The following is a 14,475-nucleotide window of genomic DNA, read 5'->3' on the forward strand; positions in this document are numbered from 1 at the left end:
GAGGCGGGCGGATCACCTGAGGTCAGGAGTTCCAGACCAGCCTGGCCAACATGGTGAAACCCTGTCTATACTAAAAATACAAAAATTAGCCAGGTGTGATGGCGCTTGCCTGTAATCCCAGCTATTTGGGAGACTGAGGCAGGAGAATCGCTTGAACCTGGGAGGCAGAGGTTGCAGTGAGCCAAGATTGCACCATTGCACTCCGGCCTGGTTGACAAGAGTGAAACTCCATCTCAAAAAAAAATAACAAAAAAACAAAAACATAAGGATTTTACTTTATGAAATCTTTGAAATGTAGAATATGTACTTTAACTCATAATTATCAGTAATTTGGTTTATGCTATTTTTAATTATACAAAGGGTACAAAATATATGCTCATAAAAAAATTCAAAAAAAATTCTTTGAGTTCCCCTTCCCCATCCCTCTTCCTTCTAGGACATAGCGTACTATTTTGGAGAGTACTTGGGGAGAGTAAACTTTCTATACACCCTTTCTGTGGCTTTACCTCTTTCTCTCTGTTGATGTTTGTTTGTCTCCATTAATAATGTCATGCTGATGAATTGTTATTGACCTGCCTTTTTTGAAACCAAACATGTCTGACTATTATTTATTAGTGTTACGTAGAGATTGTCTTCATTCTTTTTAGGTACTGCGTGGTATGAATATTGTCTGTTTAACTCTTCTAATTTTGACTTTAGGTTTTTTCCCACAATTTAAAAAATTTCAAACGTGCTGAAATGAACATTTCTAGCACATTCTCTTTATGTTTTTATGAGAGTAGTCCTTTAGGATACATTGCTAGAAGTGAAATTGTTGGGTAATAGGAAATGTGTACTGCCGAATTCCTTTAGTCCATCATTTAAAAAAATTTTTGATGAAGTCCAATTTGTCTATTTTTTGTTTGTTTTTGTTTTTTAGTTCTTTATCTTTTAATGTATTATGAACATTTTCAACCTTACAAGAAATTAGTTTAGTACAGTGGACACCCATATATCCACCACCAAACTCAACAGTTGTCAAAATTTTGTTACAGTTGCTTCTCCCTCTGTCTCCCAGGCTGGAGTACAGTGGCAATCATAGCTCACTGTAACCTCAAGCCTTTGGGCTCAAGTAATCCTCTAGCCTCAGCCTTTCAAGTAGCCGGGACTACAGGCATGTGCCACTGTGCCTGGCTAATTTTTAAATTTTTTGGTAGAGAAGGGTGTCTCACTGTGTTGCCTAGGCTCGCCTGGAACTGGCCTCAAGCAATCCTCTTGCCTTGGCCTCCCAAAGTAATGGGATTATAGGTGTGAGCCACTGCACCTAGCCTACATTTGCTATTTTAAAGCATATCTTAGATCTCATGTCATTTCATCACTATATAAGTGTTCATCTCTCAAAAATACAGCCCTTTATAAAATATAAATTAATTTTATTTTTAAGCATGTATATTTTCCCTCTTGTTAACATCAACAGTCATTCAGCAGCATATATAGTACTTATACCCCTGAGATTCAACTGAGTCTAAATTTGTTAGATTTTATTTTTTCTTTCATTATAGGAGTACTTTTTTTTGTTTGTTTATAAGAATATTCCAAAATTTTGCATCAGATTTTCTCTTGGGTAGCATAATGGCTATGAGACCCAAAATGTAGGTAGAATCAATGATTGAAGTGGAATCTTCATTGAAAAGAATAAATGTACTAATTAGCTATTCTGCTACTTTTCTTTATTTCCTCTGTCACAAATCTGGAAGTGTTATTTTGCTAAAACGTTTGAATTTAGTATTTAAAATTATTTTTAGTGACTTGACAATACTGTGAATTTATTGCAGACTTTTGAATCAGCTGTGCAAGAGAATATCAGCATTAATGGGCAAGCATGGCAGGAAGCTTCAGATAATTGTTTTATGGGTATGTGACTTTTTCCTTCTATTATTAATTTCTGGGTTATTTTTGCTGCTAATTTTGTTTTGAATGCTGTTTTTTAATCTCCATATTTAGTGTCATTTATTTGCAAGAAGTTCTTTACTAGGGGAATAATAAAGAACTGAGATTATGACTTCAGTAGTCTTCTTTGTCAATAGTTTATTGGAAAATACTGTAGAGCTATCTCCAGATGACAAAACAGGCCCAGGGAATTTCTGTAATTATTTACAAAGCAAGTTGTATTTTTGTAAGTGATCTCTAGAGTGAATAGTGAAGTACCCTTAAAAGTGTGAAGTTATCATTAATTATACAAGTACCATGTAAAGGATGAGGTTACATCTTTGTAGAAGGCTCCTTAAAAAGACAATTTTTTTTTTTTTTTTTTTTTTTTGAGATGAAGTCTCACTGTCGCCCAAGCTGGAGTACAATGACAGTCTCAGCTCACTGCAACCTCTGTCTCCCAGGTTAAAGTGATTCTTGTGCCTCAGCCTCCCGAGTTGCTGGGATTACAGGCATGCGCCACCATGCCTGGCTAACTTGTATTTTTGGTAGAGGACGGGGTTTCATCATGTTGCCCAGGCTGGTCTCATACTCCTAGCCTCAATCTCCTAAAGTGCTGGTATTACAGATGTGATCCACTGCACCTGACCTTCTTCTCAACTCTTGGCTCATAGTAGGCACCTATGAAATATGTTAAATTAATGAATAATTCTTTCCTGTTCAATTTTTCTTTTCTTTGTTTTTAGACAGATTCTCACTCTTACCCAGGCGGGAGTGCAGTGGCGCGATCTCAGCTCACTGCAATCTCCACTTCCTAGGTTCAAGCAATTCTCATGCCTCAGCCTCCCAGGTAGCTGGAATCACAGGTGCTTGCCACCACGCCTGGCTCATTTTTGTATTTTTAACAGAGATGGGGTTTTACCATGTTGGCCAGGCTGGTCTCGAACTCTCAACCTCAGGTGATCTGCCTGCCTTGGCCTCCCAAAGTGTTGGGATTATAGGCCTGCGCCTGGCTCCTGTTCAAATTTTGTGATACATTTTAATTGTAGCTTTATCATTAGGTGGTGCTAAGAAAGCATGTTCTTCTCTACAAAAAAGATTTACCTGGGAGCCTTTTTTTTTTTTTTAACTAATTGTGAAATAGTACATTATTTTTTTCAGGCTAATTATTTAACTGTTTTTAATGGATAAATGAAAATTTAGGGAGGGCTGCTTATATAAATAATTATTCAAAGTAAGAAATAACTGTTATTTCTTGCCCTCAAAAGAAGGGTACTTTCACAATGTATACTACTGGGTGATGAGCGCACTAAAATCTCAGACTTCACCACTGTACTATTCATCCATGTAACCAGATACCACTTGTACCCCAAAAGCTATTGAAAATCAATCTATGTGTCTCTCTATCTATCTATCTAGGAAAGAAGGAGGGAGGAAAGGAAAGAAAAGAAGGAAAGGAAGGGAGGAAGGAAGGGAGGGAGAATGAATGGGAAGGAAAGGGAAAGAAAGAAGGAAGGAAAGAAAGAGAAAAAGGAAAAAAAGGGTACCCTCAAAAGAACTAATTTAGTGGAATTCAATTAATATTTGTTACATGAATGAAAGACTATACCTGATATACTTGATTATCTTTATCTGATATGTATATACCAAAACGTATCAGCAATTTCTCAAAATGTTTCAAAAAATTATGTTTCAGATGTTAGATTTCTTCCTAATAAAGCTTCTGATCAATAACATAAATAGGTCCATTTCTAGCATAGACTTTGACACAGCAGAGCAGTATGAGGACCATTTAAGCTAAGAACTTAGCTCTTTAGTATTTGTAACTATTTAGTATTTTTACTCTTTAAAATGATTTTCAAAATAAAGTTAGATGGATCACCTACATTCCTTTCATCTAGGGTGCTTCATTTCTGGGCCCCATCTCAGACTTACTGAATCAAAATTCTGTACTCCTGAAAACCAAACACCGCATGTTCTCACTCATAGGTGGGAATTGAACAATGGGAACACTTGGACACAGGTTGGGAAACAACACACACTGGAGCCTGTCGTGGGGTCGGGGGAGTGGGGAGGGATAGCATTAGGAGATATATCTAATGTAAATGACGAGTTAATGGGTGCAGCACACTGACATGGCACGTGTATACATGTGTAACAAACCTACACATTGTGCACATGTACCCTAGAACTTAAAGTATTAAAAAAAAAATCTGTACTCCTAACATACTCATTAGGTGATTCTTCTAACGTTTGAGAATCACTGTTTTAAAACATGAAAAAGCATACGATAAAGTAGAGTTAGCTAAATGAAAGAAACTCTAAACTCACTCTATCTTTCAGTTTTTCCTACCATCAATCCAGTTGAGTCCTGTTTCAGATCTAGTTACTCCACTCACTGCTACTGTCATAGCTTTGGGTCAGTTCATAATAAGTCAAAACTTCTTAGCATCCCTGATATTAAATACCCTTTACAGCCTGGTTCTTATATATTTTATCATCCATTTTTCCTTTACTTTATTCTGTAGCCATTTAGAACTTTTCTCAGGTCTCCAAAGACTAGGATCTTGCAAATACTGTTTCCACTGCCTAAAATGCTTCTCCCTATTCCTTTTTTCCCCTACCACTTTTTATCCATTGGACTTACACTTCTATTTCAAGCTCAAATGTTACTTCTTTAAAGTCTTACATTTCCCAGTCAGTCAGTTTTCCATTGTTCTGTGTCCTGATGGCATTTTGTTCGTACCTCTATTGCATTTATCAGGTTGCCTTGCAATTGTCTGTTTCTTTCAGCAAACTGTGAACTCTTAGAGAGTAGGAATCATGTTGTGCTCATCTTTGTATTTCTCTTGTTTAGGCCTAGCTTCTTATAGATGCTCAATAATTGATTGTTCAATGCGTAAATAAATTAATCACCAAAGTGGGGGCATTCATTAACTTGCCATATTTGTTTTCCTTCATTATTTTGTGTTTTCCAAATTTAGTTTATAGCGCATTTCCATACAGAATGTAAACAATGAGTTTTAGGGAACTTTTTATATATACATTTTTTTTTCTCAAATAGATTCTGACATCAAAGTACTTGAAGATCAGTTTGATGAAATCATAGTAGATATAGCCACAAAACGTAAGCAGTATCCCAGAAAGATCCTGGAGTGTGTCATCAAAACCATAAAAGCAAAACAAGAAATTCTGGTAAGATGATTTGCCTTTAAAATGTTATTGTATGTTTTACCACAATAAAAACATTAAAATATAAGGCTCTATGTGGAGATAAGTGACATTTTGTTGTCTTTTTCTTTCCTGCTTCAACGAGTATTGTTTGTCTCTTGTAAGACTTTACTCTTCTAAGTTGTACTATGACATAGTATAGTCATACTATACTGTGTTTTGAACACACTGGTTCAAAAATGAAAAAAATGAAAGTTATAGTGAGTGGTTAAAATTGAAATTGGAGATGGAAGACTGACAATGACTTGATGATTCTGAGACCAGGATGGAAAAAGAAGCTTTTCTTTTAACACTTTTCTTTCTGTTTGTTGTTTGTTTTTGGCATATATTTGTATGTTTGTATATTTTGGAAGGCCCTTTAGTTAAATTGATGATGAAGATTGTTTTAGTACCTGTTCATAACACTGAAATTGCTTTATGAATTGGGCGTAATTTGTTTTGCTGGAAAAATCATGACCATCTGGGTGACAAGACCAGGAATTCAGCTCCTTCAGCACGAGCTTTTTAGACAAGCAGAGCCTTAGACTTCCTTCTTATAATTACTGTAGATATCAATGACAACCATATCACACCCTCATCTTTTCAGATTTATTAGGACTAGAATAAATAAAAAATAGGAAATCCACAAGAAAATTGGACCCAAATCTTCCCTTGGTGGGGAGGGGAGGTTTGCTGGGAATAGCATTGTCCCTCCAGTGAGGTACATGTTGTGTTTAGATTATGCTATACTATTGCCTTTAGTTTTTGAAATTAGTACATAAATGTTCACATATAAATCTAGTTGCCTCAGTTTCAGGATTGTTTCAGGTCATGATATCCCCGGCTTAATATTGTATCTAAAATATTTTATTCTGTGAAAAACAGTATTCATGAGCAGAATTTTTAATTTTTTTTACAGCAGTTCTCAAATACCCCATTTCATCACTTCCCCCACCCCTCCCACTTGAAAGTTTTTTTCAGGAAAAACATTCAAAGTGTATTTTTCAGTGTTTACCTTGTTACTGCCCCACTACCCCCAAATCCCCAAAACTAGTAATCAATATTACAGGAAAGAAAGATGGCTGGCCTAGGTGAGGTACTGCTGTGGTAGTTTAAAAAGTAATGCAAAATGGATGAGGTGAGGATACCAAAGACCTTTTTAAAATTTTTTCCTGCCCTGCTATGCCCTGCCCTGCATCTTTCCTCCCTTCTTCCCTCCTTGTTGCCCAGACTGGTCTCAGACTCCTGAGCTCAAGACATTCTCCTGCCTGGGTCTCCCAGAGTGCTGCGATTACAAGTGTTGAGTCACCACAGCTGGCTGAAGACCTTTTTTTTCTTCTTGTTTTCTTTCTTTTAACCTTTTTGGCTTCTGCTGGCTTTGGGCAAGAATAAGGAAAAGCAATTTCCTCTTTCTTTTGCCTGAATTGTAGATTCTGTGCCAGTAATTCTGCTACTATAATTTCAGTGTGTCATAGGATATATAGGCTTAGTGTGGTGGTAATGTAGCCTCGCCACCTTTTAGAACTGAGTTTTCATGGAAATATGCATTTTGAGTTCTAAACACGTGGTCCTGAATGAACTTTTGAAACATAGTCCATTCATAATTGGAAACTACCCTGTACTTTAAACATAAAATTCAGTTTCTGTGCTTTTAATTTGCTTGATTGCTTTTTCTGATTATACTTTTTTATGGTGCCACTTCTTAGTATATGCAGTAGGTGGCAGTACTGTAAAAGACATAATTCAGACTTAGTTTGGTTTTACCTTCTCTCCTCCTCTTCCCAACAGTAGGATTTAATTTTTTTTTCCTCAAAAGAATGGTACTGACTCTATAGGATATCTCCCATATTAGCTGAAAGAGATGTTTATATGAAGCATTAAGTGATTAAATCTGTTTTAATTTATGTTATGTTTAGAAGCAGTACCACCCTGTTGTACATCCACTGGACCTAAAATATGACCCTGATCCAGGTGAGTCAGTATCCATTTGTGGTAAAAATGAAGCATCTGCTTATAATTTTTATGGGTTTCTGATAAACTTCCTACCAGTCATTCATGTTTAGCATTTCACCTAGAATTAAGAGGACTAGCTTTACACCCACTGACTCAGAATTCCAGGGGTGTTACCCCGGAATCTGAGCTTTTGTAAAGTTCTCGCCTGACCCAGACTATTATAACACATACCCATCTCTAACTTCTAATACCCTCCTATCTCTGTCATTGTACTATCTATTCTTTGCATTATAGCCAAAGCTATAGTATTAAAGCATTCTCTCATAGTGTCACACCCAGTGCAGTAACCATCATTGGTTTCTTATTATTTCTAAAATCAAATAAAAATATATCGAATTTAAGAAGAAATAAGTATACTCATTATGCCTTTGAACTCAGTTTTGTTTCCATTTAGATGTATCCCATACAACAGGGAGAAATAAACTTGACACAAACAAATTTATGTAAATCCAGCAGCAGAACTAGCATTGCTAAAAATGTGGATTATGTATATTTTCAAATGACTGTATTTTCACATTTAAAAATTTATAACAGTTTTTCTAAGAGTCCTTTTGGAATTTCCCTTTGGCACTTAAAATGACATTTCTGAACTGTTAGGATAAAACAATTAAATCCCCGATTTATTTATATGGGATATTTATACTTACAGCTTTGAGTACTTTGTTGAATTCTGAACTACTCCTTAATATGTTCCTCTACCTTTCCCAAATATCCTAAGCTAATGGGATAAACTGAGAGGGGGGAAGTATAAGCATAAAGCTACTCTGAAGTTGACTAAAATCACATCACTTACTGTGTGTGACATTAAAAATTGACCTAGGACCTAACACTCATCAGTTTTCATGGTTCACTAAAAAGGGGTAGTTGCCAATATGCAGTGGTTGACATATACTTGTTTTGGTTTTGAATAACATAAAAACAGTAATTGAAACTTGTGATATTATGATATACTCAAGTATTACTTTTTAGATACAGTTAATTTCCCTCTAAAGAAATTTGGTTACCTTTTTATGGTAGGGAAAACACAGTTAAATGATCCTTTGAAATGTGATTTTACTTTCACTGTTCTGATTATGTAGTATTAGTGGAAGAATCTTCTGTATCATATGATTCAGACTTCAAAAGTAAGCAAAAGAATTAGAATCTATCTTTTGGATACATTTTGAGTTTTTTCATTATGCATTTTCATAATGTTAACAAGCTTAGAATAGCATCAGTTCCTTAAGGAGAGCAAAATTAGCTTACAGTTATTAACTTTATATCTTTGGCCAAGTCACCTGACTTCTTCAAGCATCAGTTTCATTATTAGTAAAATGACGAATTCTAGATTTGCCGCCTGATGCTTTAAGCGTGAATTCCAGCTCTGCACTAAATATTACAGAATGTCCTGCCTACTTATCAAGGTGGTAGTATAACCAAGCCACATAAGGGGCTGTATAAACTATATAACGAAAACAATACATGACCAGTAGTTTATAAGGATATATTGTGTAATAATAACCGTATTATAAATTGCATCCCATTTATAATAGTATACATTATAGTATTGTATACCTTATAATCTACTGAACTGGTTGAATCATATGAAACTGATTTAAATGGCTTAGTAAGAAGGTGGAAAGCATAAATTTTTATGGGCCTTAAAAGTCTGAATCAGCAGCATAGGAAAACTTTTGTGGGACCCTCTTGAAAGTTTTTTTTCCTTTATTGTAATATTAAGTGATATAAAATTTCTTTGAAAACTGACACTTTTAAAGAGGGTTGTCTTTTTCAAAACTATTTAGGCAGTGTGTATAACGTTGATTCAACTTAGTTACATTATAAACTTTGGGGGATACAAAGATAAAGCAGACAGATTCTCCCCATAAAGAGCTCCCCATAAAGAGTTATGTCTGAGTAGGAGAAACAAAAGATGAACATAAAACAGGATTCTTTCATGCCCCCTAACTGATTCCTTTGCCAGCTTTCCCTGTTTGAGTAAGTGGCATCTATACCCACATGTTGCTTTAGCTGAAGTTAACCTTGATTCCTTCGTCTGTCAAGCTCCTCATACCCAGTCCATCAATAAGTCCCATAAATTGTTCTTAATATAATCTCACATTCGTTGACTTCTCTTCATCTTGCTATTGTCATCTCTATTCTAGGTTACCATCACTCTAGTCAGGATTTCTACAAATGCTTTCTTAGAAGGTCTTCTTGTTTCACTCTTGCTCTCTTCCATTTCATTCTGTATACATAGGGCAAAGTGATTATTTTATTCTTTGAAATATTTCACATATTTGAAAGAAATATGGAAAATAAAGAATGCAACATAATGAACATCTCTGTTCCCACCACCCACATTTAAGTGTTAATCACATTTTGTCATACTTGTTTCAGACCTTTTTAGGAACTAAAATGTTCAGATATAGTTGAAACTTTCTTTGTGTCTTCCACTATTCCATTCCACTCCCTCTTACCTCAGAAGTATAACCAGGATGCTCAAGCTTTGTAAATCCTTGCTATTCATGTTTTTATACTTAATTTATAGATACATATCCATAAACAATGTATGGGATTTAAGTTTTTATATAACTTGTATCATACTGATCATATCATTTTGTAACTTTTTTCTCCATCAACGTTGTGTACACACAGAGCTCTCTATTCATTTAGCTATTGTATATAGTATTCTAGTTTATGACTATGCCACTATCCATTCCTCTACAGGGGGACTAACTTAGATTGTTACTTTTTTTCTTGACATCTTGTTCTAGGTTCCTTTTTTTTTTTGAGGCAGGCTGAAGCCACCCAGGCTGAAGTGCAGTGGTATGATCATGGCTCATTGCCACCTCAATCTCTTGGGCTCAAGTGATCTTCCAGCCTCAACGTCCTGAGTAGCTGGGACTTCAGGCATGTGCCACCATGCCTGGCTAGTTAAAAAAATTTTTTTTGTAGCAATGGAGTCCCACTGTGTTACCCAGGCTGGTCTGGAACTCCTGGGCTCAAGTGCTTCTCCTGCCTTGGCCTCCCAAAGTGCTAGGATTACAGGCATGAGCTACTGCACCAGCCTAGGTTTTTTTTGTTTTTTGTTTTTTGTTTTTTTAATTAGTCTTTTCAGAGAGTCAGCTTTTAGTTTTGTTGCCTTCTCTAATTTTTTTGTTTGTTTGTTTTCTGGTTCCTTGATTTCTAATCTTTATTATGATCCTCCTGTTTTTGTGAGGTTCCCGTTATTTTCAGCTTCTTGAATTGAGCGCTTAATTCATTTTTTGTCTTATTTTTTAATAAATTCATTTAAGCCTACACATTTATCTCTAAGTCCTGATTTAGCTACATACCACAAGCATTGACATGTAGAACTTTCATAGTTCAGCTCTATTTTTTAGTTTCCAAATACTATATAGAAGTTTTTGTTGTTGGTTTTTTTGTTGTTGTTTTGTTTTGTTTTGTTTTACCATTTTCCTTTTATTGCCTTCCATTGTGTTGAGTGAATTTTCTTTTTCCTCTTTCTCAGTTTGGAAACTATATACTGTGTTTCTGTTCCATTTGTGTTTTCTATAAATTTTATTTTAATTTTAATTTTATTTTATTGAGACAGAGTCTCGCTCTGTCACCCAGGCTGTAGTACAGTGCTGCAATTACAGCCTCACTGCAGTCTTGACCTCCCAGGCTCAAGCAATCCTCCCACCTCAGCCTCTCAAGTAGCTGGGACTATAGGTGCAAGCCACCATGCCCAGCTAATTTATTTTATTTATTATTATTATTATTTATTTATTTTTTTTTGAGATGGAGTTTCTCTCTTGTTGCCCAGGCTGGAGTGCAGTGGCGCAATCTAGGCTCACTGCACCCTCCGCCTCCTGGGTTCAAGCAATTCTCCTGCCTCAGCCTCTCAAGTAGCTGGGATTATAGGCATGTGCCACCACACCCAGCTAATTTTATGTTTTAAGTAGATACAGGGTTTCACCATGTTGGTCAGGCTGGTCTTGAACTCCTGACCTCAGATGATCCACCCGCCTCGGCCTCCCAATGTGCTGGGATTACAGACGTGAGCCACCACACCTGGCCCCCAGCTAATTTTTAATTTTTTTGTAGATATGGGGCCTCACTGTGTTGCCCAGGCTGGTCTCAAACTCTTGGATTCAAGTGATCCTCCTGCCTCGGCTTCCTGAAGTACTGGAATTATAGGTGTGAGCCATCATGCCCGGCCTAAAATTTTAACACACTATAATTCTAAAATTACCTAACAAAGTTTGATATTTTAAGTACCCCCATAAGCAAGACAAGGACCTCAGCACAGTTTACACACTGACTAAGCATATCCCTTCCTCAATTTTCCTTATTGTTAAAAAACACAATTTATGGGCTGGGTGCAGTGGCTTACACCTGTAATCCCAGCACTTTGGGAGGCCGAGGCAGGCAGATCACGAGGTCAGGAGATCGAGACCATGGTGAAACCCCGTCTCTACTAAAAATACAAAAAATTAGTCGGGCGCAGTGGCGGGCACCTGTAGTCCCAGCTACTCAGGTTGCTGAGGCAGGAGAATGGCGTGAACCCGGGAGGCGGAGCTGTCAGTGAGCCGAGATCGCGCCACTGCACTCCAGCCTGGGGCGACAGAGCAAGACTCCGTCTCAAAAAAAAAAACAAAAAACAAAAAAACACCAATTTACGGTTACTACTTTTTTTGTACTCAATGATTAATTACATTTATGAATCAAAATTCTCAAATTTTGTAAGTATTGTTTCTTGAATTTTATACCTTTTTTTCTGGGTTCACTTTTATTCTTGCTGAAGTGCTTCTGTAGATACTTTAAAAGTCTGTGGGTGGTAAACTCCCTTAGTTTTTCTTTCATCCTTGGTCTTGAATTTTTTTTTTTTTTTTTTTTTATCTGGGAGAGATGGGGTCTTGCTATATTGCCTAGGCTGGTCTCTAACTCCTGGCCTCAAGTGATCCTCCTGCCTTGGCCTCCCAAAGTGCTGAGATTGCAGGCTTTTGAAATTTGTTTTATTTACTTTCATTCATTATATTGAATCTATTACATCATTATCTTTGACACTCTTTTTATAAATGGCTTTATCGAGATATAATTCATATACCATACAGTTCACCCATTTAAGGTGTACAACCCAGTGGCTTTAGTTTATTCACAGAGTTATGCAACATCATGATAATCAATTTTAAAAATGGTTTATTATTCTGAAAAGAAACCCAACACTCCTTAGCCATTATTTCCAGTCTCTCATCTCGCTTCCCTGGTCCTAGGCGGCCACTAATGTATTTTCTATCTCTATAGACTTGACTATTCTGGACATTTCATATAAATTGAATCATGTGGTATGTGGTCCCTTGTGATCAGCTTCTTTTAATTAGCATAATGTTTTCAAAGTTCATTTATGTTGTAGTATGTACCAGTAGTTCATTTCTTTTTATTGCAAAATAATATTCCATTGTATGGACATATACTATATATTTTATATATTTATATATTCATGAGTATACAGACTTTTTAAAAAACTTTTCTTCTTGTCACTTGTTAACACACACTAGAGTATACAGACATTTTACTCAATGACGTTTTACTCATTTTGGCTACTACAAATGATGCTGCTGTGAACATTCATGTACAAGTTACTGTATGGATATGTTTCCAGTTCTCCGGAGTATGTATACCCACAAATGGAACTTTTGGGTCGTGTGGCATCTCTTTATGTAGCTTTTGAGGAACTGCCAGACTGTTTTCTAAAGTGCCTGCACCATTTACATTCCTCCCTCAGTGTGTAAGGGTTCCAGTTCTCTATGCCCTCACCAACTCTTGTTATTGTCTGCTCTTTTATCAGCCTAGTAGGTATTAAAGTGGTATCTTATTGTGATTTTGAATTGAATTTCTGTAGTGGCCAACAATGTTGAGCATCGTTTCATGTGCTTATTGGCCATCTGTATATCTTCTTTGGAGAAATATCTATTCAGATCCTTTGACTGTTTTTTGAGGGAGGTATTTGTCTTTTTATTGTTGAGTTATACTTGTTCTTTATGTATTCTGGACGCTAGTCCCTTATCAGATATATGATTTGCAGATATTTTCTCTCATTCTCACTTTCCTTAAATTTTTTTTAAATTGGTACATAATATTTGTACATATTTATGGGGTACATGTGATATTTTGATACATACATACAATGTGTAATGATCAAATCAGGTATTTAGGATATCCATTACCTTAAATATTTATTGTTTCTTTGTGCTGGGAACATTTCAGATCTTCTCTTCTAGCTATTTTGAAATATATGATATATTATTTTTAATCATTGTCACCTTACTGTGCTGTCAAGCACTGGGTCTTATTCTTCTATCTAACTGTATGTCTCTATCCAAATAATTTTTTTTTAAACCCCTGCCCCACCCTCAACTAACTTCTCTGCATGCCCTCCATACCGCCTTCCCCGCCTCGCACATACCCTTCCCAGCTTCTGGTAACTATCGTTCTACTCTCTACCTCCATGAGATCAATTTTTTTAGTTCTCACATGTGAGTGAGAACATGGGATTTTTTTTTTTTTTTTTTGTCTTTCTGTCTCTGGCTTATTTCACTTAACCTAATGCCAGTCCATCCTTGTTGCTGCAAATGACAGGATTTTCTTTTTTATGATGGAATAGTATTCCATTGTGTATATATACCACTTTTCTTTATTTATTCATCTGTTGATGGACCCTTAGGTTGATTCCGTATCTAGGCTATTGTGAATAGTGCTGTAATAAAAACAGGGATGTGGATATTGCCTAGATATACTGATTTTGTTTCCTTTGGATGAATACCCAGTGGCGGGAATGGTGGAGTGTATGGTAATTCTATTTTTAGTTTTTTTGAGGAACCTCCATATTGTTTTCCATTGTAGCTATACTAATTTACATTCTGCCCAACAGTGTCTAAAAGTTCCCTTTTCTTCACATCCTCACCAGCATTTGTTATTTTTTATCTTTTTGATAGTAGTCATATCTTAACTGGGGTAAGTTGATAACTCATTGTGGTTTTGATTTGCATTTCCCTGATATTTAGTTATGTTGAGCATCTTTTCACATCTTTTGGCCATTTGCATGTCTTCTTTTGAGAAATGTCTATTCAGATCCTTTACCTTCTTTTTAACAGGATTTTTTTTCTTTGCTGTTATTTGAGCTCCTTGTATATATTGGATACTAGTCCCTCATCGGATGAATAGTTTGCATATATTTTCTCCCTTTCAACAGGTGTCTCATTACTCTGTTGATTGTTTCCTTTGCTGTGCAGAAGCTTTTTAGCTTGATGTAATCCCATTTGTCTGTTTTTGTTCCCTGTGCTTTTGAAGTCCTAGCCGTAAAATCTTTGCCTGGAT

At 36.1% G+C, this 14,475-nt stretch overlaps 1 protein-coding gene across 3 annotated transcripts in view; it reads left to right on the plus strand.

Moving 5' to 3' along the window:
* The window catches only part of NSL1 (NSL1 component of MIS12 kinetochore complex), a 52,654-nt gene that overhangs the window by 2,357 nt on the left and 35,822 nt on the right, over positions 1–14,475 (plus strand). For all 3 annotated transcript variants that reach the window (XM_054482700.2, XM_054482709.2, XM_054482715.2), the window contains exons 2-4: positions 1,815–1,893; positions 4,973–5,103; positions 7,035–7,089. In XM_054482700.2, the coding sequence (XP_054338675.1) occupies positions 1,815–1,893; positions 4,973–5,103; positions 7,035–7,089 (265 nt within the window). The remainder of the gene's footprint in view (positions 1–1,814; positions 1,894–4,972; positions 5,104–7,034; positions 7,090–14,475) is intronic.

This window comes from Pongo pygmaeus, chromosome 1 (genome assembly GCF_028885625.2).
Source record: "Pongo pygmaeus isolate AG05252 chromosome 1, NHGRI_mPonPyg2-v2.0_pri, whole genome shotgun sequence".
Lineage (NCBI taxonomy): Eukaryota > Metazoa > Chordata > Mammalia > Primates > Hominidae > Pongo > Pongo pygmaeus.